The sequence below is a fragment of the Stegostoma tigrinum genome, chromosome 3 (assembly GCF_030684315.1).
Source record: "Stegostoma tigrinum isolate sSteTig4 chromosome 3, sSteTig4.hap1, whole genome shotgun sequence".
NCBI lineage: Eukaryota > Metazoa > Chordata > Chondrichthyes > Orectolobiformes > Stegostomatidae > Stegostoma > Stegostoma tigrinum.
The window spans coordinates 133,333,432-133,359,160 of NC_081356.1; the positions used below are offsets into that span (position 1 = coordinate 133,333,432).

A 25,729-nucleotide genomic window follows, 5' to 3' on the forward strand; every position below is an offset into this window, starting at 1 on the left:
TCCAGGATGAAGGGAAATTGGCTTAACACCAGAGCTAGGCTATGAAGGAGGAAAATTAGAAAATAGTTTTTCCACCTAAAAGGGTGTGAGAAATGTACAGCTGTGGACCACTGAAAGGGGTGAACGTTAGCTCAGTTAATAATTTTAAATTTCACCAGGATGATTCCTGGGATGGCAGGACTGACATATAAAGAAAGAATAGATGGACTGAGTTTGTACTCACTGGAATTCAGAAGAATGAGGAGGGAGCTCATTGAAACATAAACTCCTGATGGGATTGGAGAGGCTGGAGGCGGGAAGAATGCTCCCGATGTTGGGGAAGTCCAGAAATAGTGGCCACGATCTAAGAAAAACGGGTAAGCCATTCAGGACTGAGATAAGGAAGAAATTCTTCACTCAGAGAGTTGTGAACCTGTGGAATTCTCTACCAGTTGGTGGAGCCAGTTTGTTAAATATATTCAAGAGGGAGCTGGACATGGCACTAGTAGCTAAAGGGATCAAGGTGTAGGAAGAGAAAGCAGGAATGAATTTCTGAAATTGCACATTAAGCCATGACCATATTGAATGGTGGTGCAGACTGTCTGCTCCTGCACCTATTTTCTATGTTTCTATGTTATTTGACAGTTGCTGACCAAGCATTTGCAGCCAAATGAAGCTGAGGAATGTGAAGTTAAAGCACATTCTTTCTGAACAGTAGAACTGGATGGAGATAATGGGAACTGCAGATGCTGGAGAATCCGAGATAACAAAGTGTAGAGCTGGATGAACACAGCAGGCCAAGCAGCATCTCAGGAGCACAAAAGCTGATGTTTCGGGCCTAGACCCTTCATCAGAGAGGGGGATGGGGGGAGGGAACTGGAATAAATAGGGAGAGAGGGGGAGGCGGACCGAAGATGGATAGAGAAGAAGATAGGTAGAGAGGAGAGTATAGCTGGGCAGGTAGGGAGGGAATAGGGCAGTCCGGGGAGGATGGACAGGTCAAGGAGGCGGAATGAGGTTAGTAGGTAGGAAATGGATGTGCGGCTTGAAGTGGGAGGAGGGGATAGGTGAGAGGAAGAACAGGTTAGGGAGGCAGGGATGAGCTGGGCTGGTTTTGGGATGCGGTGGGGGGAGGGGACGAACTGGGCTGGTTTTGGGATGCGGTGGGGGAAGGGGAGATTTTGAAGCTTGTGAAGCCCTCATTGATACCATTGGGCTGCAGGGTCCCCAAGTGGAATATGAGAGCTGGATGGAGATGCTGAATGACTCCTCTTTTAGCAATGAGCAAGCCTATTAGGACAGGGAGGTAGGGTGGCTCACTGCTTAACACTGTTGCCTTGCAGCACCAGGAACCTGGGTTCAATTCCACCAGCCTCGGGCAACTGTCTGTGTGGAGTTTGCACATTCTCCCACTGTTTGCTTGGGTTTCTGCCAGGGGCTCCAGTTTCCTCCCACAATCCAAAGATGTGTCAATTAGGTGAATTGGCCATGCTAAATTGCTCTTAGCGTTCAGGGACGTGTAGTAGAGGTGCGTTAGCCATGGGAAATGCAGGGTTACAAGGAAAGTGTAGGGAAATGGGTCTGGGTGGAATGTTCTTTGTCGGGTCAGTGTGGATTTGTTGGGCTGAATGATCTGTTTCCCCACTATATGGATTCTATTCTGTTGTGTAAAGCCTACCTCATTAATTGCTCACCTGATACTTTTCTAAATGTTTTGCTTTGCTGGTGCTTCTGCAAAGTGTCTTTTTTTTAATATAAGGGCCACAGCAATGCGGGTTGTTGTATGTTTTAGGTGTATGTGTTGCTTTTGGACAAATTAATGAGGTCCTTTTCACAGACTTGATGTTGAGGCAATGATCATTTTCCAAAAAAAAATAGCAAGATGTATTTCTTCAAAAAAATCATTTTATTACACAGTGCATCATTTAATTGATTAAATACAATCAAAGAGAACAATAGTTTATTCACCACTGACATTAAAGTACACAGGAGTCTACTGTTCCATTTCTATCAGTCAACAGTCTAAAGATTATATGTAAGCACTGGTATGGCCCGTTGCAATCAATTCATTTTTCTGAGGTCAGACAAATTGCATTGAATCTGGATTGACTAACTGGGAAATGACTGGATAAGATCCCAGCACTGAAGGATCATGCTGGATCAGATTCCCGTTGGCTTGGATTTCTGTTTGTAATCAAAAACCAATCACACCTTTTGCATCTCAATTTTTAAAAGCATTGCTGTGATTTACAACAGGACACACAAACAAATCACATTATGCAAGTTTTCAGTCCATTCCGTTAGCATAATTAAGCTGGTAAATGATGGTAAGAAGATATGGTGGATGGGAGACGTGGGAAGAGTGCTCCGAAGTGGACTCAAGTTGTTCGTTTGCCACTCCTGTGGCTGTTTTGACATTTAATGTTGCACTCTCTTTGGCTGACCTCCAATCAGTGACTGAGACTTCACTGTGATGGGCGTGAAGTGCGCCCGGTGACCAAGGGGTTGAGAAAACAGCATAGCCGAGGTTATATTTACCATTCCAATGACTTCACGTAGGCAGCAATTGGGATCCAAAGGAACAAAAGGTTGACATCAGTGGAATGGGGACACAGATGGTGATGTTTTATGCAGGTATTTATCTGTGGGAGTGAGGTCTGAGGGTATCTCAGAGATCTCTAGGCCCCAATGCTGAGTGTAGACCATGTTCCTTATTTTCTAATCAGTCCTCCTTTTCTGACACAGTACAACTTCTTAACACCTTAAGAAACATTCTTCTTATTCTGATGTTTGTGCATCCATTTCCGCAAAGTTGCATTGTTGGGATCAATACAGATTGTATGATGAGCAATGCGGAGTCTGTGGGAACAATTCAACACAATTAAGTCCTCAAAATAGGGGATCATTGACACAGGAGGAGGCCATTCTGCCCCTCCAACCTCTTTCAATGAATTAGATCACAATTACCTTGATTTAAATTACTCATATTGCTATTGTACAAAATCCTTGTCTGGTCAATTACAGCATTGATGGGAAGCCTGACACCTTTAAACTTTGACTAGTGAGGTGCCCCTTCAAAGCTTTAGTTTTCTAATCTTAATCCAACCTGAGGAGACTATCCATTTCACACAGTTGTTCATACACGTCATTCATTCTGCCACCTTGCATTGGGTGCGTGTATGTGAGGCAATGAGTATGCAAGTATGAGCGCAAGTGAGAAAGTGAGATTGAGAGAACGTGTGAGAGAGTGTATGTGATGGATTGAACAAGAGTGGGAGTGTGAGTGAGATTGTGTCTGTGTGTCTATGCATTTTACATGAGTTTGTGTGAATAAAAAATTATATAAGAAAGCATATCTTGAGTGTGCATGTCTGTATTTTTGTGAACGTGTGTGTACATCAGTAGGTGTGCATAAGGGTTGACGAGTGTGAGCTCGGGTCCTAGTATGAATGTGCGTCTGTGTGATCGTGTCTCTATGTGTGTGTGTGTCTGAGTGTGAGTCTGTATCTCTGTGTTAGACTGTGTGCATTTGAGTGTCTGTGTGTACGAATGTGTCTTTGTACGTGTGAGTCTGTGTGTGTCTGGATATGTGTGTGTCTGAGTTCAGCGTGTGTGTGCCTGAGTGTGAGTCTACATGTGTGAGTATGTGTGACTATCTGTCCTATAGATTGGCTCCTGGTCCATCAAATTTGAAACACTCACCTTGTGCTCAAATCCTTCAAGTCCGCTAACCACCTCCCCACCACCCCCTCAAATGTTATCTCTTGACTCGCCAGAAGTTACTGTCCTGTTCCTTTGTACAAGCAGTAAAATTTGTCCCAGAATGCACTCTCCACAATGTTCTGAGGGAAACACTTACATCACTGCCTTGATGGTGCAGGCCCTTTGATGCTGGACCTCGAAACTCTTCGCACTTTTCAACATCCTCAAGTTGATTTTGTTCGATACCCGTGTGCAACAGTTAACTACTCGGCTGGTTGGCATTGCTGTAGAGAGAAAGATTAGGATTAGATTTCACTCAGGAGTTTACAGGAAACCTTCGTACAACACTAGTTAGATTTCAGCTGCAGCTATTTCAATTCTGAACAGTACACTTCAGAAAGCTCCTAGACAGGGAGCAGAGAAAATTTACTGCATTAAGTATAAAACAAAAGCCTATCTGGTTCACCAATGGCCTTACGGGAAGGATATCGGCCTCCATATGACTCCAGACCCATAGCAATGTGTTTGGCTCTTAACTGCCCTCTGAAATGGCCCTTGTGACCCACACAGTTTTGAGGCAGTTATGGATGGGCACCGAATGCTGGACATAATGCTCCATGAATGAGCTAAAGATACCAGGGAAGACGGATTCTGTGGAGAGACTGGAGAGGTCATGTTCTCCCCACCACAGAGAAGGTAAACAGAATGGAATTGTTGAAGAATACTACTAGTGAATATTTGAGTAGGGTACATCAAGAGAAATGGGTTCTACAAGCAGAAGGCTGGTAAGCAGACAATGCTGGCTTAGCATCATTGGTGAAAGCATCAGAGGTGGAGATGGGGACAGGTTTCACAGGGTAAGTTGTGGTTTGGACTTGTCTCCCACAGAGACAAATGGAAGCCAATCCAAAGTATCTTTCAAAAGGAAATTGTGTGAATAAAGGAGTAAATTCTCAGCGCTAAAAGGGCACTGTTAATTGGATCTTTTATTCCCAAAGAGCCAGAACAGGCATGATGGGCCAGACAACCGCCTCTGCCCTGTACAGTGCTCAATACATTCCATCTCAGCAATCACAGACTACTTATTTGCTTCTCTCACAGTGCAGCACCCCCTCAATACTGCATAGGGAGCATAAGCCTGGATTCTGCATTTAATTAACAGGACTAGAACCCACAACCTCCTGACTTGAGGACAAGAACATAACCCACTGAGTTCCAGCTGGCAGAGTGGGCACTGCTGGTGGAACACAACTCTGGAGTTGAGCTTAGAACTTAAAAAGAATAAAACAATGCGAATAACCTGCAAAATGTAAAGCAAGTTAAGAACAGGGAAGATAATGGTGAAAACTTTTCAACTTGCACTCATCAAGACCAATGCAAGAATGCCAAGTATCAAATTAGATTAACCATATACTCCAGGAGAAGAGGGTGCTGATTGGTTGATAAGTCAATTCTGATTGGTTGAGTTATTGCCATGAAGAAAGCAATAGGCTCTCCAATCTCCTGAGCACCTTAAAAATATGTAAAACATTTTTGTTCAAAAAATGTTCACAGACAATGGGTCACCGCCTAAGCTGCCTGGTTGTTAGTGCATTCTGGATTATTGAGTTAAAAAAAATTACCTACCTTCCACTGTGTGTAGAAGAACTGTGAAAGAAATAAGAAGCAAAGCAACCAGTTTCAGTTCCATTCTCTGTCTTTCTCGCGTTCTCTCTCTCTCTCCTTGTGCACTTAGGACTGTTGCAGAAAGGCAATAAGCTGATCTGTGAAAGATCCGATGTGTGACTGAAGCCTTCTCTGAAAGTTTGAGGTGCTGAGATCCTCCTTATATTGTGTAAAAATCAGTGGAAATCCAGGGGGCAAAGGGCAGGATTAAGCTTAATTCCAAGAAAAATATCTTGCATGTCAGTGCACTATGCCAGATGTCACCAAGAGATATTCCTCCCCCACACTTTCCAATCCTGTAAATAAGGGATGGATGTTGATGTCTGCGTCATAACTTTTGACTGTGTGATGTAAAACAGGAATGGCAGAGCCAAAAGCTAAATAAGATTTCTGCCTAGCTTTGGAATTTTGCTGGTGCTCATATCACATGTCTGGGTTGTGCTCACGCAAGAAAATTAGTTCAGAATTAGAATATGTGAGTAGGCATGCAAAAACCATAAAAACAAGATTGTAAAGATTTATATGATATGTCAAAAGTTTGGGATTCATAAAAGTAAATGTGAGACCATTAAAGGCAGAGAGAGGTGAAATTTTAACATGGAGTAGGAAATGGCAGATGTTTAATCGATAACTGCAAACCAGAATTCCAGAATTTATGAAGAACCAAGGACTGACCATGAATGAAAACTTTATGAAATTTGTAAAAATAAAGTAGTTCTGGAAAAACTAATGGATCTGAATATAGAAGCAGAAGTCAGAAATTCAGCCCCTGTGCCATTCAAGATCATGGCCAACCACCTACCTCAATGGCATTTTCCATCATTATCCCCATGCCCCTTGGTGAAATTACTATCTAGAAGCCTATTGCTCTCTGTCATAGAATCATTACAATATTCAGCTCAGAGTCCGCCCTCTCAGCCCATCGAATCTGTGCCAGTCAAAAACAAGTACCAAACTATTCAGATCTCATTTTCCAGTACTTGGCCCATAGCTTTGTATGTGTTGGCATCATAAGTGCACAGCCAAATACTCCTTCAGTATTCTGAGGGTTTCTGTCTCCACAACCATTGCAGCAATCTGTCTTAAACATATTCAAAAAATGAACCTCTGGAATTAAGAGTCCAATGATCATCATGAAACCATTGTCAGTTGTCGGCAAAACCACTAATGTCATTCAGGGAAGGAAACTGCCATTCTCACCTGGTCTGGCCTATATGTGACTCAGACCCACAGCAATGTGGTTGACTCTTAACTGCCCTCTGGGCATTTAGGAATGAGCAATAAATGCTGGCCTAGCCCTCATCCCATGAATGATTAAAGGAAATTTGGACTGTGTCCAATTTTGGGCCCCACACCTCAGAAAGGACATACTAGCCCTGGAGCGTGTCCAGCGGAGATTCACACGGATGATCCCTGGAATGGTAGGTTTAACGTACGATGAACGGCTAAGGATCCTGGGATTGTATTCATTAGAGTTGAGAAGGTTGAGTGGAGATCTAATAGAAACTTACAAGATAATGTATGGTTTAGAAGGGGTGGACGCTAGGAAGTTGTTTCCGTTAGGTGGGGAGACTAGGACCCGTGGGCACAGCCTTAAAATTAGAGGGGGTAACTTTAAATCTGAAATGAGATGACATTTCTTCAGCCAGAGAGTGGTGGGCTTGTGGAATTCATTGCCGCAGAGTGCAGTGGAGGCCGGGACGTTGGATGCCTTCAAGGCAGAGATTGACAAATTCTTGATCTCAAAAGGAATCAAGGGCTACGGGGAGAGTGCAGGGAAGTGGAGTTGAAATGCCCATCAGCCATGATTTAAATGGCGGAGTGGACTTGATGGGCTGAATAGCCTTACTTCCACTCCTATGTCTTATGGTCTTATGGAAATAACACCATCGGCAATAGAGAATTCCAAAGATTCACCACCCTCCGAGCAAAGACATTTCATTCTGTTCTCAGTCCTAAATGGCCTGTCCTTTATTTTGAGTCTCTGTCCCCTGTGTCTAGACAACCCCCACCCCTACCCATATGAGGATTATCGGACTTTTACAGTGCAGGAGAAGGTCATTCAACCATTATGTCTGCACTGTTACTCCAACAAGCTTCATGCCTTAGTGCTACTCTCCTAACTTTCCCCATGGCCCTGTTGCTTATTTATTAATGGAAACAATTATGTCATGTGCACTGGATGAACACAGCAGGCCAGGCAGGAAAGTTGATCTTTTGGGTCAGGACCCTTCTTTCTGAACATTCCTGCTCCTCTGATGCTGCCTTGCCTGCTGTGTTCCTCCAGCTCCGCACTGTGTTGTCTCTGACTCCAGCATCTGCAGTTCTTGCTATCCTTGAACAATTATATAATGCCTTCTTAGATGCTTAAATTGAACCTGACACTCATCCCAGCCAAGGGAAAATCCTTCCTTACATCCACTGTGTCGAGTCCTGTAAAAATTTGCCTGTTTCTATTGACTCTCATTCCTCTAAACTCTTGGGCAAACCATATTTCTTCAATCTCTCTTTGTAGGCCTGTCCTACTATCCTAAGAAGCAACTTAAATCTATCAATTGAAGTTAAATCAATTTAGCTGCCGATGGCCTATGACAAGTGTATCCTTCCTTAAGCAGGGAGACAAAAACTGTACACGATACTGCATCTTCCAAATTCTTGCCCATTCACTCAACCTGTCTAAATTCCCTTGAATCTCTTTGCAACTTCCTCATACTTCATAGTTCCATTAGGTTTTGTGTAATTCACAGATTGGAAATATTAGGATTGACCCACACTTTCTTTTTACAACCCAAAGTGTTAACACACACAACTGAACGAGTCTTTTCCCCATCACCAAATCACTCTGAGATCTTTTGTTTTTAACGATTTACCACCACCAAGTAATCACCAGTGCAGCCAATTAGATATTTACATGCAAATCAATACAAATCATCAGACTGCGGGAGAGGCAAGGAGGCTGAGAAAGGACTAAGCCAAACTGGAGTTGGAGAGGGAAATAAATGTAGAAATATACAAAATTATTGCAGAAGTAGGCCATTGGGCCTTTCTGTCTGCACCACCAATCAATATGGCCATGGCCGATCGAGAAATTTCAATATCCTACTCCTGCTTTCTCTCCATAGCCCTTGACCTTTTTAGCTGCAAAGGCCATGTCCAGCTCCCTCCTGAAAATATTTAATGAACTGGCCCCAACAGCTTTCTGTGGTAGAGAATTCCACAGGTACCCAACTCTCTGAGTGAAGAAATTCCTCCTTATCTCAATCCTAAAAGGCTTACCCCTTATTCTTAGATTGTGAGCACAGGTCAAGCACTGTATCCCTCATAGTGATTACCTCTCCAAAACTAGAGGGCGTAGGTTTAAGATGAGAGGGAAAAGATTTGAAAAAGACCTAAGGGGCATTTTTTTCAGGGTTGTGCACGTATGGAATAAACTGCCAGAGACAGTGGTGGAGGCTGGTACAATTGCAACATTAAATGGACATCTAGATGGGTATATCAATAGGAAAGGTTCAGAGAGATATGGGCTAAATGCTGGCAAATGGGACTAGATTTATTTAGGATATCTGGTCAGCGTGGATGAGTTGGACCAAAGGGTCAGTTTCTGTGCTGTACATCTCTGACTCAATGACTCTGAGAGAGACTGGATCAGTTAAGACAATATTAACTGGAGCTTAGAAGAATGACGGGTGATTTCATAGAAACCAGTAAAATTCGAACAGAATTGACAGGCTATATGCAGGAAGGATGTTCCCAATAACCAAAGAGCCCAGAACCACGGGACCACATTCTAAGAATACAGTATAGACAATTTAGGACTGATGTAAGGAAAAATTTCTTCACTCAGAGAGCGTTGAGCTCGAGGAATTCTCTACCGCAGGAAACAGTTGAGGCAAAAACATTGAATGTTTTCAAGGAGTTAGGTGTAGTTCTTACGGCTAAAAGGATCAAAGTGTAGTTTCCCAGGTTTTGGGAGCATTGTTTCTCCAGAAACATGTTAATGACCTGAATTGAATCATTTACTCTTCTTGTCACCACAGAATGGCTGCCAACATTATCAAAGGCCACTCCTACCCCAGTGAAGCTCTCTTCCAAACTCTTCCGTCTGGGAGAAAACGCAGAAGCTTGAACACACGCACCAGCAGGTTCAAGAGCTGCTTCTTCTCTGCTGAATGGACCTCTCTAACTTCAAGTTGATCTTTCTAATGTTGATCTCGCTTTGTGCACTTCCTGTGCAGCAATAACCTTATATGCCTTGCTTTGTCTATGATCTAGATGTCCGTGTTTGCTATGATTTACCTGTACCCCTCGCAAAACAAAACTTTTCACTATACTTATGTACATATGACAACAATAAATCAAATCAAATTGAAGTGCAGTAGACAATTTCCAAGTTTGCAGATGACATAAAATTTGGAAGGAATGTAAACTGTGAACATGAAAGGTAAGTTACCTGAAGTGCCAAGGATGTGCAGGTTATGTGGATTAGCCATGGGAAATTGCACAGTTGCAGTGATAAGGTAGGGGTGTGAGTCAGGGTGGGATACTTTTCAGACAGGCAGCGTGGATTCGATAGGCCAAATAGCCTGCTTCCACTCTGTGATTCTGTGAAGCTACAACAACTTGGAATTCCTAAAGGACATGGACCAGACGGGGAAGTGAGTAGATAGGTGGTAGATGAAGCTCAAAGTACAGAAATGTGAAGTGATACACTTTGATCCGAAGAACATTGAAAGACATATAAAATTGTGAATGGAAATTAATGGGGGTGCAGGAGCAGAGGGACATGGATGTACATGTGCACAGATCTTTGAAGGTAGCAGGACAGGTGGAGAAAACAGTTAATAAAACACATGGTGTTCTCAGTTTTATTAACATGGGCATAGATTACAAGATCAAGCAAATGATGTTGATCTTGTACAAGACATTTGAAAGACCTCAGCTGGAGAGTTGTGTACAGTTGTGGATGCCACATTATAGGAAAGATGTGAATGCATTGAAGACAATGCAGAAGCCATTTACCAAAATGGTTCCAGGAATGAGAAACTTCAGTGATCTGTGACGGATCATCAGTGGTTCTGAACTGAGTAATCATAAAGTGCCTTGAGAGGCTGGCCATGGTTCATGTCAACTCTAGTTTCTCAGCCTGCCTCAATCCCCTACAATTTGCCTACCGACATAACAGGTCTGCAGAGGATGCCATACTGCTAGACCCGTACTCATCCTTGGAGCATCTGGACAACAAAGACCCCGAAGTCAGACTCATGCTAGTTGATTACAGCTCTTCCTTCAACATGATTATCCCCTACAGACTGATCACCATGACCTTGGTCTCAGGTCCACCTTCTACAGCTGGATCCTTAGCTTTTTGGCCCACAGGCCACAATCAGTGAGAATAGGTAACTGTGCCTCCTCCACCATAACATTCAATACTGGAGCACCCAAGGATGTGTCCTCAGCCCCCTACTGTACTGCCTGTATGCCTATGACTGTGTTGCCAAATTTTGAATGAACGCCATCTACAAGTTCTTGGTGAAACCTCTGTAGAGAAATGGATATCTAACAATGATGAGTCAAAATACAAAAGAGAGAAGAGGGCTTAGTTGACATGGTGAGATGAAAACAATCTGCGTCTCAACAGCGGCAAAATGAAAAAAACTGATCATTGGTTTCAGAAAGACAAGGGAGAACACACCCCCATCTACATCAATGGAACTGAGATTCAGAGGGTTAAGAGGATCAAATTCCTCGGAATGACGATAACCGACAACCTGTCCTGGACATCACATGTAGATGTGACAATCAAGAAGGCACATCAACGCTTCTTCTTCCTCAGGCGGCTCTGGAAATTTGGCATGTCCATAAGGTCCATCATCAACTTCTGCAGATACATAATTGAAAGCATACTGTCCGGGTGCATAACAGCCTGGTATGGCAACTGCTCTGACTAGGACCATAACAACCTACAGAAGTTGGTGTGTATAACCCAGATCATCACAGAAGTCAACCTTCCATCCATGGACTCCATTTACATGGCTCACTGCTGCAGAAAGGCAGCCAACATCATCAAAGACCCTTTGCATCCTAGTAATGGCCTCCTAAAACTTCTTCCATCAGGCAGAAGGTACAGAAACATGAACACACACACAAGCAGGTTCAGCAACAGCCGCTTCCTGGCTGTTATCAGACTGTCAAATGGAGTCTCTTGAACAAGAATGAAAGGGTATAGATTTAAAAATGACATGCGAAAGCATGTGAGAAAACAATTGTTCCCTCTGTGAGTAGTTAGGGTCTGGAATGCGCTACCTGGAAATGTGGTGGGGCAAGTTCAATTGAGGCATTCAAAAGGGGCATTGGATGGCTATTTGGATATGAATTGTGTGCTGGGATAGGGGGTAAAGGCAGGAGATTGGCACAAGGTAATAGAATCAGTTTTGATCATAGAGCTGGACCAATTATGCTGGACTGAATGGCCTCCTTCTGCATGGTAATAATTCTGCGATTCTGGAGATGGGGAGAAAGTGGGAACAAGCTACTGAGTTGGATGGTCAGCCACAATCATATTCAGTGTTGAAGCAGGCTGAAAGGGCTGAATGGCCTCCTCCTGTTCCTATTTTCAATGTTTCTAATGTAGCATGCAGTGCCTTTGTAACTTTCCCTTTACCCTGTTCCATGGAAGAAATATAAACTTTCCATTCAAATCACTGAATTTTTTTCAGTCTGAATGGTGATGTGCCGTCAAATGAATGAGTCACGCACTTGGAAAAAGACATTCATTCGTTCTTCTTGGAAGTGGACTCCGAGAGAATTGTTTCATCAGATGTTTGCATGCATAAGCGATTTCTGTTGAATTTTAGCCTCCAGTCCTACAGTTGGGAATGTTATTTATTAGTTTGTTGAGATCACTGGGAGTTAGAGAAAGGGAAAAGTCAACCAGGGACTTTCTTCCTCTGTGCTGGAGTACATCCAAGTGTGCGTTTGAAAATTGTGTGGTGTGTGCTGCATGTACATAGAATAATACAGCGCAGAACAAGCCCTTCGGCCCTCGATGTTGCGCCGACCTGTGAACTAATCTAAGCTCCTCCCCCTACACTATCCCATCGTTATCCATATGCTTATCCAAGGACTGTTTAAATGCCCCTAATGTGGCTGAGTTAACTACATTGGCAGGCAGGGCGTTCCACGCCCTTACCACTCTCTGAGTAAAGAACCTGCCTCTGACATCTGTCTTAAATCTATCACCCCTCACTTTGTAGCTATGCCCCCTTGTACAAGCTGAAGTCATCATCCTCGGAAAAAGACTCTCACTGTCCACCCTATCTAATCCTCTGATCATCTTGTCTGTCTCTATTAAATCCCCTCTTCACCTCCTTCTCTCCAGTGAGAACAGACCCAAGTCCCTCAGCCTTTCTTCATAGGGTACATGTGTATGATTGAGAGTGGATGAATATACATGCATTTATAAATAAGCACGCTTGTGAGCCTACTTAAAGGTACCTTCACATACAAGCATGTATATTTGTACATGTGTTTATGAGCATGAAATGGCTAAGACACACGAATCAATCAATGCACAGATATCTCCCTGAGAGACGTGTGTGGTTGGGGGTAGCTGTGAGGCATCAGTGAGTGAACAGATAACCCGGAGAGACATGGGGAGACGTGGGGATTGAGAGACACTAGTGAGTGTTCAGATATCTCCCTGACAGAGAAAGGGAACTCAGAGACAGCAGTCAGTGTACAGATATCACCCTGAGAAAGACAGAGGGACTGAGATGTACCAGTCAGTGAATGGATATCTCTCTGAGCAAAAGGAGACTGAGAGATGCTAGTCATTGTACAGATATCTACCTGAAAAAGAGAGAGAGAGAGGACTGGTGACACCCACCAGTCAGTGAACAGATATTTGTTAGAGAGGGGACTCAGAGATGCTAGTCATTGTACAAATGTCTTCCTGAGAGAGAGGGGTGTCTGAGAGACATTAGTCAGTGTACGGGTATCATAGATTTGTTGAATCCCTACGGTGCAGAAAAGGACCATTCACCCCATTGAGTCTGTACTGACCGTCCAAACAGCATCCCTTCCAGCATTTGGTTGAAGGATAAATATTGTAAAAGGCATCGGGGAGAAACCTTACTTTCTATTTGCATACTGTCAGAGAGTGGCAATTCAGTTGAATATCTCATCAATAGTTGGTTCCTCTGACAGCGCAACACTCTCAGAACACTGGAGGCTTCAATGTACAAATGGAGACCAGCTATCACAAGCAAACAAAACAGAGGGAGGCGATGGCGTAGTGGTATTATTGCTAGATTTTTAAGCCAGAGACCCAGAAAACATTCTGGACCGGGGTTTGAATCCCACCACGGCAGATGGTGGAATTTGAATTCAATAGAATATCTGCAATTAAGAATCTAATGTTGACCATGAATCCATTGCTGATTGTCAGGGAAACCCCATCTGGCTCACCAATGTCCTTTATGGAAGGAAGTGGCCATCCTGACCTGGTCTAGCCTACATGTGACTCCTGACCTGCAGCATTGTGACTGACCCTCATCTGCCCTCTGGGCAATTAGGGATAGGCAATAAATACTGCCTGTGCCCTCATCCCATTAATGAATAAAAGGGGTTAAAAGACTATCTGTCCCTCTCACCTTTCTCTCTGTCTTTGTCATGGTCTCTCTGTCTCTCACTGTCTCTATCTCTCTCTTTGGAGGTATGCAGCTAGGTTTGAAGAAACAAGTAGGCTTTTGTTTAAATGTCAGTCGGGTGACTCATTCACACACACTAGAGATTTAGTTTAGTGCTTTCCCCGTAGCATTCACCACACACCTTGCCATAATGCCCTGGGATACAGTCCTGGAGGTTTATCCACCTTTATGTTCTTTAAGGCCTCCAGCATTTCCTCTTCTAATGATACGGAATGTTTTAAAGACATCAGTATTTATTTCCCTGATGGTGACACAATTGAATGTCAAGTGGCAGTGGTTAGATTGTCTCTTGTTGGAGATGGTCTTGGCTGCCACTTGTGTGGTGTGAATGTTCCTTGCCACTTGTCAGGTCCAGCCTGGATAATGTGCAGACCTTATTCCATTTGAACATGGACTTCTTCAGCGTTTGAGCAGTTGCAGATGGTGATGATCACGGCACAGTCATGGGCACCTCCTGTAGGTTGTTAGTCTCATTTATTATCTTAACACCTAAACACATCAGATACTGACTGAGATAATGGGAACTGCAGATGCTGGAGAATCCAAGATAATAAAGTGTGGAGCTGGATGAACACAGCAGGCCAAGCAGCATCTCAGGAGCACAAAAGCTGACGTTTCGGGCCTAGACCCTTCATCAGAGGACACATAGGCTGCCAGGTTTCCCAACTTACAGCCGTGACCAAATGCTGCTGTCTCCTGTCATCCTTGTCAAGAGCCACTGGTCTCCCTGAGAATGCACAAGATGACACAGCAGAGCAGGCCCTTTCAACTGCCTTTCATCCCCAGTACACGCACAGTCTCTCACACAAACACACACACACAGTCACACACGTACACACACACACATTCACTCACAGTCACACAAACTTACTCTGATATTTACATACTTACATTCCCACACAGTCATATTCACAAAGCCAGGCACACACACACACAATTGTATACACACTCAAACTCACATTCACATATATGTTCACACATACACTATCATACTCACACAATCGAACACATTCACACTCAAAGTCACGCACACAGGCGTTGACACACACTCACACAATCAAACACACTTAAACTCACTCAAACACACATTCAAACACCCAAACATATTTGCACAATCATACACATACACATAGATGAGCAGAGAGATCTCGGTGTCCATGTACACAGATCCTTGAAAGTTGCCACCCAGGTTGACAGGGCTGTTAAGAAGGCATACAGTGTTTTAGCTTTTATTAATAGAGGGATCGAGTTCCGGAACCAAGAGGTTATGCTGCAGCTGTACAAAACTCTGGTGCGGCCACACTTGGAGTATTGTGTACAGTTCTGGTCACCGCATTATAAGAAGGATGTGGAAGCTTTGGAAAGGGTGCAGAGGAGATTTACTAGGATGTTGCCTGGTATGGAGGGAAGGTCTTATGAGGATAGGCTGAGGGACTTGAGGCTGTTTTCATTAGAGAGAAGAAGGTTGAGAGGTGATTTAATTGAGACATATAAAATAATCAGAGGGTTAGATAGGGTGGATAGGGAGAGCCTTTTTCCTAGGATGGTGATGGCGAGCACGAGGGGACACAGCTTTAAATTGAGGGGTGAAAGATATAGGACAGATGTCAGAGGTAGTTTCTTTACTCAGAGAGTAGTAAGGGAATAGAACGCTTTGCCTGCAACGGTAGTAGATTCGCCAACTTTAGGTACATTTAAGTCGTCATTGGATGAGCATATGGACGTACATGGAATAGTGTAGGTTAGATGGGCTTGAGATCGGTATGACAGGTCGCTATAACATCGAGGGCCGAAGGGCCTGTACTGTGCTGTAATGTTCTATGTTCTATACTCAAACACACACTCACATTTGCTGACACACACATTTGAACAAAGAACAAAAGAGAAGTACAGCACAGGAACAAGCCCTTTGAGCCTCCAAGTCTGTGCCCAATCATCGTGCCCTGACTAAATTAAAAAAACAAACCTACTTGCCTTATTCAGCCTGTATTCTTCTATTCCCTCCCTATCCATGTAACCATCCAGATACCTCTTAAATGTTGCCAATGTGTCTGTTTCCACCACCTCCTCTGACAGTGAATTCCAGGTCCCTACCACTATCTGTGAGAAAAACTTACCTTGCACATCTCCCTTAAACTTTTGCCCTCTCACCTTCAACCTGTGCCCCCTGGGTAAAAGCTGCTGACTTCCACCCCACCTATGCCTCTCATAATTTTATAGACTTCTTCAGGGCTTCTGTTAGCTGCCGTCTTTCCAGTGAAAACAATCCTAGTCTTTTCAACCTTCCCTCATAACCAATGCCCTTGAGACTAGGCAACGTCCTGGAGAACCTTCTCTGCACTCTCTACAAAGCTTCCACGTCCTTCTGGTAGGGTAGTGACCAAAACTGCACACATTACTCCAAATGTGGCCCAACAAGGGTTTTATATTGCTGCAACATGTTTTGCCAACTCTTGTACTGCATGTCCTGTCTGATGAAAGCAAGCATGCCAAATGCCTCTTTAATCACATTGGCCATCTGCCTTACCACATTTAGGGAACTGTGGACCTGCATGTCCAGATCCATCTGTATGTTAATATTCCTAAGGGTTCTGCCATTTACAGTGTAATTCACACCTAAATTTGATCCACCAAAATATATTATCTCACGTCAGCCTGGATTAAACTCCACCTGCCCTGTCTTTTGCCAAGTTTCCAATCTATCTACATCCTGTTAATACTTTCACAGTTGCCGGCACTGACAGAAACTCCACCGATCTTCATGTCATCTGCAAACTTTCCATTTTCCACCCACATTTTCCTCCAAATCATTTATATATACTACAAACGACAGAGCACCTAAGGCTGATCCCTGTGGAACACCACTAGTTACCAGTATCCATTCTGAAGAACATCCTTCTGCCACTACCCCTTTTCTTCTATGACCAAGCCATTCTTGTACCTATCGAGGCATCCCACCCCGAATTTGCAATCACAAAGACACTTAACAAACACATTCACACCCATATTCACATTCACGCACAAACCCTCACAAATTTACTCACACACAAACATACATTCATACACACATCCTAACACACACAGAAAGGAGGGTATGGGGTGAAATTTGAGCTGAGGTGACAGTTTTGATATGTGTAGGACCATTTGTCATGGGGAGCTGTGTGAACAGCTTGGGTGGCTAGGATTCATGGAACTACAGTTCCGGCCCATTCCTTTTAGAATGAGGGGGTGTGCACTGTTCTTATACTTTTCTCAGATTGTCAGTCTGATAAAGCGAAAAGTAAGTGTGTCCAACGCTGCAATGATCTCATCATTTCCTCAGTTATTATCATCTTGGAGAAGACCCCAAAGGCATTTAGCAAATAAACAAAGGCTCCAGGGCTGAGTCATCCTTCACAGAATGAAGGATGTAAACTCATTAGAGACAAGCAGAGGGATCACACTATTAGTCAGTGGTTCTGGAGACAGTGCACACTTAATCTCTCAGTTTGAGCACAGATTGTTTACCCTGATCCTATTGTGCGCACAGGAAGTGTTCTCCTGTTACGTCCATATACTCCAGATCTGAGGGGGGAAACGCAGCCAGTGTGGATCTCATCAGATCATGTAAACACGGTCCCAATGTGCCTCATGTTCCCTCAGGCACTGTTTCATTGCAAATGCATCCTTAACACCATTGTTCAGACTTTGTCGCGCTGTGTTCCTCTGCCCCTATCCAGAACCTGACTGCAGGCTTAGTCTGCTGTCAGGGTTCTGAATAACAAACAGATCTTCACTTCACTCTGAAACACACAGTGTCAAGTGTGTGAAAGACTCGGAAATTCCCCACTTTCTGCTCAGTCTGGAATTTTAAAGGATTCCGAGGAACTCATTGAGGTGATCCACAAACAGCTAAAATAACACAGTGTGCAGCTGGATGAACACAGCAGGCCAGGCAGCATCAGAGGGTCAGAAAAGCTGACATTTCAGGTCTGGACCCATCTTTGGAAGCCATTTCTGATGAAGGGCTCAGACCTGAAACGTCAGCTTTCTTGCTCCTCTGATGCTGCCTGGCCTGCTGTGTTCACCCAGCTGCACACTGTGTTATCTCAGACTCCAGCATCGGCAGTTCCTACTATCCCCACAACCAGCTGTGTTGTTTATCGCAGACAGAGATGGGGCTGGAACTGATGGCCTCTGGTCAGTGCAATGTCAGACATCACTGCAACAATCAGATGAAAAGATCAGGATCAAAATCCAAGATCATTCCCTTACATTCCCCCTTGACCCAGAGCACAGAGACCAGAATTGTATTACTTTATTCTTTCAGGGGATATAGGCACTGCTGGCTAGATCAATGTTTTTTGTTCATCTTTTCTTGCCCTTTGAAAAGTGTTAAACCACTTTTGGATTATTGTGTCAAGTTCTGGTCTCCCTGCAATTGTAAAGATGTTGTTGAACTCGAAAGGATTCATTCAAGATTTACAAGAATGTTGCCCGTCTTGGTGGGTTTGAGCTATATGGAGAGGCAGAATAGGCTGAGGATATTTTCCCTGAAGAACCAGAAAATGAGGGTGGCCATACAGAGGTTTACAAAATCATGAGGTGCATTACATAGGTTGAACATTCAACATCATTTTCTAAGTGTAGGGGAGCACAAAGCTAGTAGGCATAGATTTAGAGTGAGAGGGGAAAGATATATAATGTACCTAAGGTCATTTTTTTCATGCAGAGGGTGGAATGAACTGCCAGAGAAAGTGGTGGAGGCTGGTACAATTACAATATTTAAAAGGCATATGGATGAGTATTTGAATAGAAGAGTTTAGAGGGTGATGGGCCAAATGTTTACAAATGTGACTAGATTAATTTTGGATATCTGGTTGTCATGGATGAAAAGACACTCTTCGGTCTGCCCGCAGCTTGCTGGTCTTCCAGCTGAAAGAACTGACCCTGACCGAGTGTTGCAGACTGGCGCACTCCAAGGTCCAGGACTATGTGCTGAGGGACGCGCTAAAGCTTGGGGCAGCCGCCGCCAAGGCACGGTGGGGAAAGACCACCATATGAAACCCCTCGTCCAGAATAGAAACAAGGGGCCCTCTCTGGTAACTGGGCCCAGCTGGCGCCTTTCCCAACTGGTCAGGGGGCCAACGGGGACTGTGCGGGGTGACGACTGCCGGGGTATTTTTCTTTCTTTTGTTTTGTTTTTGCTTTGTTTTGTTTATTCCTTCAGTTGGTGTATGTATCCCCGGGTAACCCGGAGCGGCTTGCATGACTGGGTAGGTGTGTAAATATGTTCTTTTTTTTGTACTTCTTATGAATAAAGTCTATTTTTTCAAAAAAAAAAACTGGTTGTCATGGATGAAAAGACACTCTTTGGTCTGCCCACAACTTGCTGGTCTGCCAGCTGAAAGAACTGACCCCGACAGGGTGTTGCAGACTGGCGCACTCCAAGGTCCAGGACTATGTGCTGAGGGACGCGCTAAAGCTTGGGGCAGCTGCTGCCAAGGCGCGGTGGGGAAAGACCACGGTATGAAACTCCTCGTGCAGAATAGAAAAAAGGGCCCTATCTGGTAACTGGGCCCAGCTGGCGCCTTCCCCAACTGGTCAGGGGGACAACGGGGACTGTGCGGAGAGACGACCGCCGGGGATTTTTCTTTTTTTTCTTTTAGTTGGTGTACGTACCCCCTGGGTAACCCAGAGCGGCTAGCATGACTGGGTAGGTGTGTAAATATGTTTGTTTTGTATGTTCTATGGATAAAGTATTTTTTTAAATAAAAAAATCTGGTTGTCACGGACGGTTTGGAACAAGCCTTCTGTTCTGTACTGGACATCTCTCTGACTCTATGACTCTAAACTGGTGTGTTATACATACATGTGCTATAGGTAGATCCACAATGCCCTTAGGAAGGGTATTCCAGGATTTTAACCCAGAAATAGCAATATATTTACAACTCACAGAAGGTGACAATGAGACACAAACAGACCATAAAGGGACAAACACCAAGACACAGACTTTATAGGAGCTGATGCTGAGACAGACAGACAGATAATCACGCACACACACACACACACACACACACACACACACACACACACACGTATACACACAGACACAGACACACACACACACGTATACACACAGACACAGACACATACACACATATTCTCTCTCTCAGCTGTCATTGAAGCACTGTCAGAATATATATGGACTGACTGCTACTGCTATGTCAGTGATTACAGAGACTGTACACTTGGCTTCTCAGTGTGAATAGAGTTTGTGTACGCTGCTCACATTGTGTACACAGATAGCGTGCTCCTGGTGTGTCCATATACTCCTGTTCTGAGGGGGGGATCACAGTCAGTGTACCTCTCATTACCTCATGTATGCACATTCAATGAACCCGTAGTCTGTTACCTATTCATCCCAATCCCCTTCCTCCAGTTCCACTGTGTCCCATGTTCCCTCAGGTGCTATATCATTATGAATCCATCTTAATGGCATTGTCCACACCCTGTTACTCTACGCACCTCTGTTCCCTACCCATTACCTGCCCAGAAGCCTAAATGGGAGCTCAGCTTGCTGTCAGAGTTCTACATGACAATCAGAGATCTTCACTTCACCCTGAATCACACAGGGTTAAACATCACAAACACTCGGTAATTTCCCACTTCGTGCTCAGTCTGGGATCTTAAGGAGTTCCAAGGAAACAGTTAAAGTGATCTACAACCAGTTGTGTTGCATTTCATAGACCGAGAGGGGGCGGGGGCTGGTGTCCTGTGGTTGGTGCAATGTGAGACTTCACTACAACACCAGGAACAAAGCCAGAGATCATCCTCCTCGACCCAGGGCACAGAGACGAGATAACAAAGTGTGGAGCTGGACGAACACAGCAGGCCAAGCAGCATCTCAGGAGCACAAAAGCTGATGTTTCAGGCCTAGACCCTTCATCAGAGAGGGGGATGGGGTGAGGGTTCTGGAATAAATAGAGAGAGAGGGGGAGGCGGACTGAAGATGGAGAGAAAACAAGATAGGTAAAGAGGAGAGTATAGGTGAGGAGGTAGGGAGGGGATAGGTCAGTCCAGGGAATATGGACAGGTCAAGGAGGCGGGATGAGGTGGTAGGTAGGAAATGGAGGTGCGGCTTGAAGTGGGAAGAAGGAATGGGTGAGAGGAAGAACAGGTTAGGGAAGCAGAGACAGGCTGGGCAGGTTTTGGGAAGCAGTGGCGGGGAGGGGACGAGTTGGGCTGGTTTTGTGATGCAGTGGGGGGAGGAGGGGAAGAACTGGGCTGGTTTTGGGATGCAGTGGGGCAAGGGGAAATTTTGAAAAGCTTGTGAAGTCCACATTGATGCTATTGAGCTGCAGGAACAGCAACTCATATTCCGCTTGGGAACCCTGCAGCCCAATAGCATCAATGTGGACTTCACAAGCTTCAAAATCTCCCCTTCCCCCACTGCATCCCAAAACCAGCCCAGTTCTTCCCCTCCTCCGTCCACTGCATCACAAAACCAGTCCAACCTGTCTCTGCCTCCCTAACCTGTTCTTCCTCTCACCCATCCCTTCCTCCCACCTCAAGCCGTACCTCCCTTTCCTACCTACCACCTCATCCCGCCTCCTTGACCTGTCCATCTTCCCTGAACTGACCTATCCCCTCCCTACCTCCCCACCTATACTCTCTCCACCTATCTTGTTTTCTCTCCATCTTCGGTCCACCTCCCCCTCTCTCCCTATTTATTCCAGTTCGCTCTCCCCATCCCCCTCTCTGATGAAGGGTCTAGGCCCGAAACGTCAGCTTTTGCACAGTGACCAGATTGTATTTCTTTATTCATTTTCTCTTTATTCAATATAATTCCAGCTCACAGAAGGTGACAATGAGACACAAACAGACCATACAAGGATCATTACCTAGACACACACATAGCTCATACAGGAGCTGACACTGACACACACACACACACACACACACACACACAGCAATCACTGAAACCCTGTCAGAATATACATGGACAGAATGCTACTGCTATGTCAGTGGTTACCAGACTCTGTACACTTGGTCTATCAGTGTGAACACAGTTCGCGTATTCTGCTCCCAATGTACACACAGGGAGTCTGCTCCTGGTGTGTCCATGTACTCCAGGTCTGTGAGGGAAAAGCACTGTCAGTGTAGCTCTCATCAGCTGATGTAAACTTCTAGTCTTTTACCTATTCAGCCCAAGTTCCTATTCTGCTGTTCCACTGAGCCTCATGTTTCCTCAGGCAAATCCATCCTTAACAGCATTGTTCAGATGTTGTCACTGTGTGTTCCTCTATCCCTTACCCAGAACCTGACCCCAGGCCTTCCTGGCAGTCTGCAGTTGCGGTTCTGAACTCCAAATAGATTTTCACTTCACCCTGAAACACACAGTGTTAAATATCTCAAGTACTTGGAAATTCTCTACCTTCTGCTTAAACTGGATTTTTATGCAATTCCAAGTAACTCATTTGGGTGATTCACAACTAACAGTGTTGTTTTACTGCAGACAGAGAGAGGCTGGGACTGATGATCCCGAGGACAGTGCAATGTCAGGCATCACTGCAGCAATCAGAATAAAGATCAGGATCAAACTCTGAGATCATCCTCCTACATTCCCCCTTGACTCAGAGCACAGAGACCAGAATTGTATTACTTAATTCTTGCAGGGATGTGGATATCGCTGGCTAGACCAGCATTTTTTGCTTGTCATTTCTTGCCCTTTAAGCCACTTTTGAAATTCTATGTCAAGTTCTGGTCTCCCCGTAAAAGAAAAAGATGTCCTTAAGCTTGAAAAGATTCAGTCAAGATTTATAAGGATATTTTTGCCAGTTTTCGAGGGTTTGAGAGATAGGGAGAGGCTGAATAGGCTGAGGCTATTTCCCTGGGGCATCAGAGGCTACTCCCCTTCTTGAACAGGGGAACCACATTTTCTATCCTCCAGTCATCTGGCACTATTCCTGTAGACAATGACGAGTTAAAGATCAATGCCAAAGGCTCGGCAATCTCCTCCCTGGCTTCCCAGAGGATCCGAGGATAAATCCCATCTGGCCCAGGGGACACTCTCATAGAACGTAGAACATAGAACATTACAACACAGCACAGGCCCTTCGGCCCTCGATGTTGTGCCGACCTGTCATACCGATTTCAAGCCCATCCCACCTACACTATTCCATGTACTTCCACATGCTTGTCCAATGACGACTTAAATGTACCTAAAGTTGGCGAATCTACTACCGTTGCAGGCAAAGCGTTCCATTCCCTTACTACTCTCTGAGTAAAGAAACTACCTCTGACATCTGTCCTACATCTTTCACCCCTCAATTTAAAGCTATGCCCCCTCGTGCTCGCCGTCACCATCCTAGGAAAAAGGCTCTCTCTATCCACCCTATCTAACCCTCTGGTTATTTTATATGTATCAATTAAGTCACCTCTCAACCTTCTTCTCTCTAATGAAAACAGCCTCAAGTCCCTCAGCCTATCCTCGTAAGACCTTCCCTCCATACCAGGCAACATCCTAGTAAATCTCCTCTGCACCCTTTCCAAAGCTTCCACATCCTTCTTATAATGCGGTGACCAGAACTGTACACAATACTCCAAGTGCGGCCGCACCAGAGTTTTGTACAGCTTCACCATAACCTCTTGGTTCCGGAACTCGATCCCTCTATTAATAAAAGCTGAAACACTGTTTGCTTTCTTAACAGCCCTGTCAACCTGGGTGGCAACTTTCAAGGATCTGTGTACATGGACACCAAGATCTCTCTGCTCATCTACACTACTAAGAATCTTATCATTAGCCCTGTACTTTGCCTTCTGGTTACTCTTACCGAAGTGCATCACCTCACACTTGTCTGAATTAAACTCCATTTGCCACGTCTCAGCCCAGGTCTGCAGCTTATCTATGTCTCTCTGTAACCTACAACATCCTTCGTCACTATCCACCACTCCACCGACCTTAGTGTCGTCTGCAAATTTAATAACCCATCCTTCTACGCCCTCATCCAGGTCATTTATAAAAATGACAAACAGCAGTGGACCCAACACCGACCCTTGCGGTACACCACTAGTAACTGGTCTCCAGGATGAACATTTCCCGTCAACTACCACCCTCTGTCTTCTTTCAGCAAGCCAATTTCCGATCCAAACTGCTATATCTCCCACAATCCCATTCCTCCGCATTTTGTACAATAGCCTATTGTGGGGAACCTTATCGAACGCCTTGCTGAAATCCATATACACCACATCAACCGGTTTACTCTCATCTACCTGTTTGGTCACCTTCTCAAAGAACTCAATAAGGTTTGTGAGGCACGACCTTCCCTTCACAAAACCGTGCTGACTATCCCTAATCAATTTATTCTTTTCTAGATGATTATAAATCCTATCCCTTATAACCTTTTCCAACACCTTACCAACAACCGAGGTAAGGCTCACTGGTCTATAATTACCAGGGTTGTCTCTACTCCCCTTCTTGAACAGGGGAACCACATGCGCTATCCTCCAGTCATCTGGCACTATTCCTGTAGACAATGACGAGTTAAAGATCAATGCCAAAGGCTCAGCAATCTCCTCCCTGGCTTCCCAGAGGATCCGAGGATAAATCCCATCTGGCCCAGGGGACTTATCTATCTTTACCCTCTGTAGGATTTCTAATACCTCACTCACACACACACACACACACACACACACACACACACACACACACACACACACACACACACTCACACACACACACACACACACACACACACACACACACACACTCACACACACACACACACACACACACACACTCACACACACACACACACACACACACACACACACTCACACACACTCACACACACACACACACACACACACACACACTCACACACACACTATACATGCTCAGAGTGTTACTGCGTATCAGTGTTTGTGCAGACTGTGTACGCTTAAACTCTCATTTCGAACACATTTTGTCTACCCTGATCCTATTGCGTACATGGGGACTGTGCTCTTGGTTTGTCCGTATGCTCCAGGTCTGACGGGGAAAGCACAGTCAGTATAGCTCTCATCAGCTCATGTTAACTTCTGGTCTGTTACCTAATCTCCCCTAATTCCCATTCTGTAGTCCCACTGCGCTTCATGTTCCCTCAGGTGCTATATCATTGCACGTTCATCCTTAACACCATTGTTCAGACGTTGTCACTCTGTGTTCCTCTATCCCCTGACCCCAGGCCTTCCTGAGCTCAGTCTGCTGTCAGGGTTCTGAATGACAAACTGATCTTCACTTCACCCTGAAACACACAGTGTTAAATATCTCAGAGATTTGGAAATTCCTCAATTACTGCTAAATCTGGATTTTTAAGGAATTCCAAGAAACTAGTTGAGGTGAGCCACAACTAGCTGTGTTGTTTATCGCAGACAGGGATGGGGCTGGGATTGATGGCCTCTGGTCGGTGCTATGTCAGATATCAGCATGGTCAGCATGGATGGGTTGGACCAAAGGTCAGTTTCCATGTTATACATCTCTATGAATGGCAGGTGGTGGGGGTCTGACTTCTTGAAAGACTATAGTCCCTGTGCTGTTGCTAAACCCACAAGTGGTATTAGGGAGGGAATTCCAGTGTTTTAACGCAGAAATAACAGTATATTTTCAACTCACACCCTGAGACACACACAGACTGTACCATGAACTAACACCA

General features: G+C 44.6%; 2 protein-coding genes across 3 annotated transcripts in view; one reads left to right on the top strand and one right to left on the bottom strand.

The window, feature by feature from the left end:
• LOC125451023 (pikachurin) overlaps nt 1-9,669 on the top strand; it is a 139,591-nt gene extending 129,922 nt beyond the window's left edge. Inside the window, exon 25 of one of the 2 annotated variants that reach the window (XM_059644934.1) lies at nt 9,384-9,669. In XM_059644934.1, coding sequence (XP_059500917.1) covers nt 9,384-9,472 — 89 coding nt within the window. In that variant the 3' untranslated portion in view covers nt 9,473-9,669. The remainder of the gene's footprint in view (nt 1-9,383) is intronic. The other variant, XM_059644930.1, reaches the window with a different exon arrangement.
• Nucleotides 1,867-5,466, bottom strand: LOC125451025 (C-C motif chemokine 28-like). Its single transcript, XM_048527683.1, has 3 exons — nt 5,308-5,466; nt 3,839-3,965; nt 1,867-2,838 (listed from the first exon to the last, which is right to left on the bottom strand). Exons 1-3 carry the CDS (start codon nt 5,369-5,371, stop codon nt 2,742-2,744), a joined length of 288 nt encoding a protein of 95 aa, XP_048383640.1. The 5' UTR covers nt 5,372-5,466; the 3' UTR covers nt 1,867-2,741.
• Nucleotides 9,670-25,729: the final 16,060 nt, after the last annotated feature.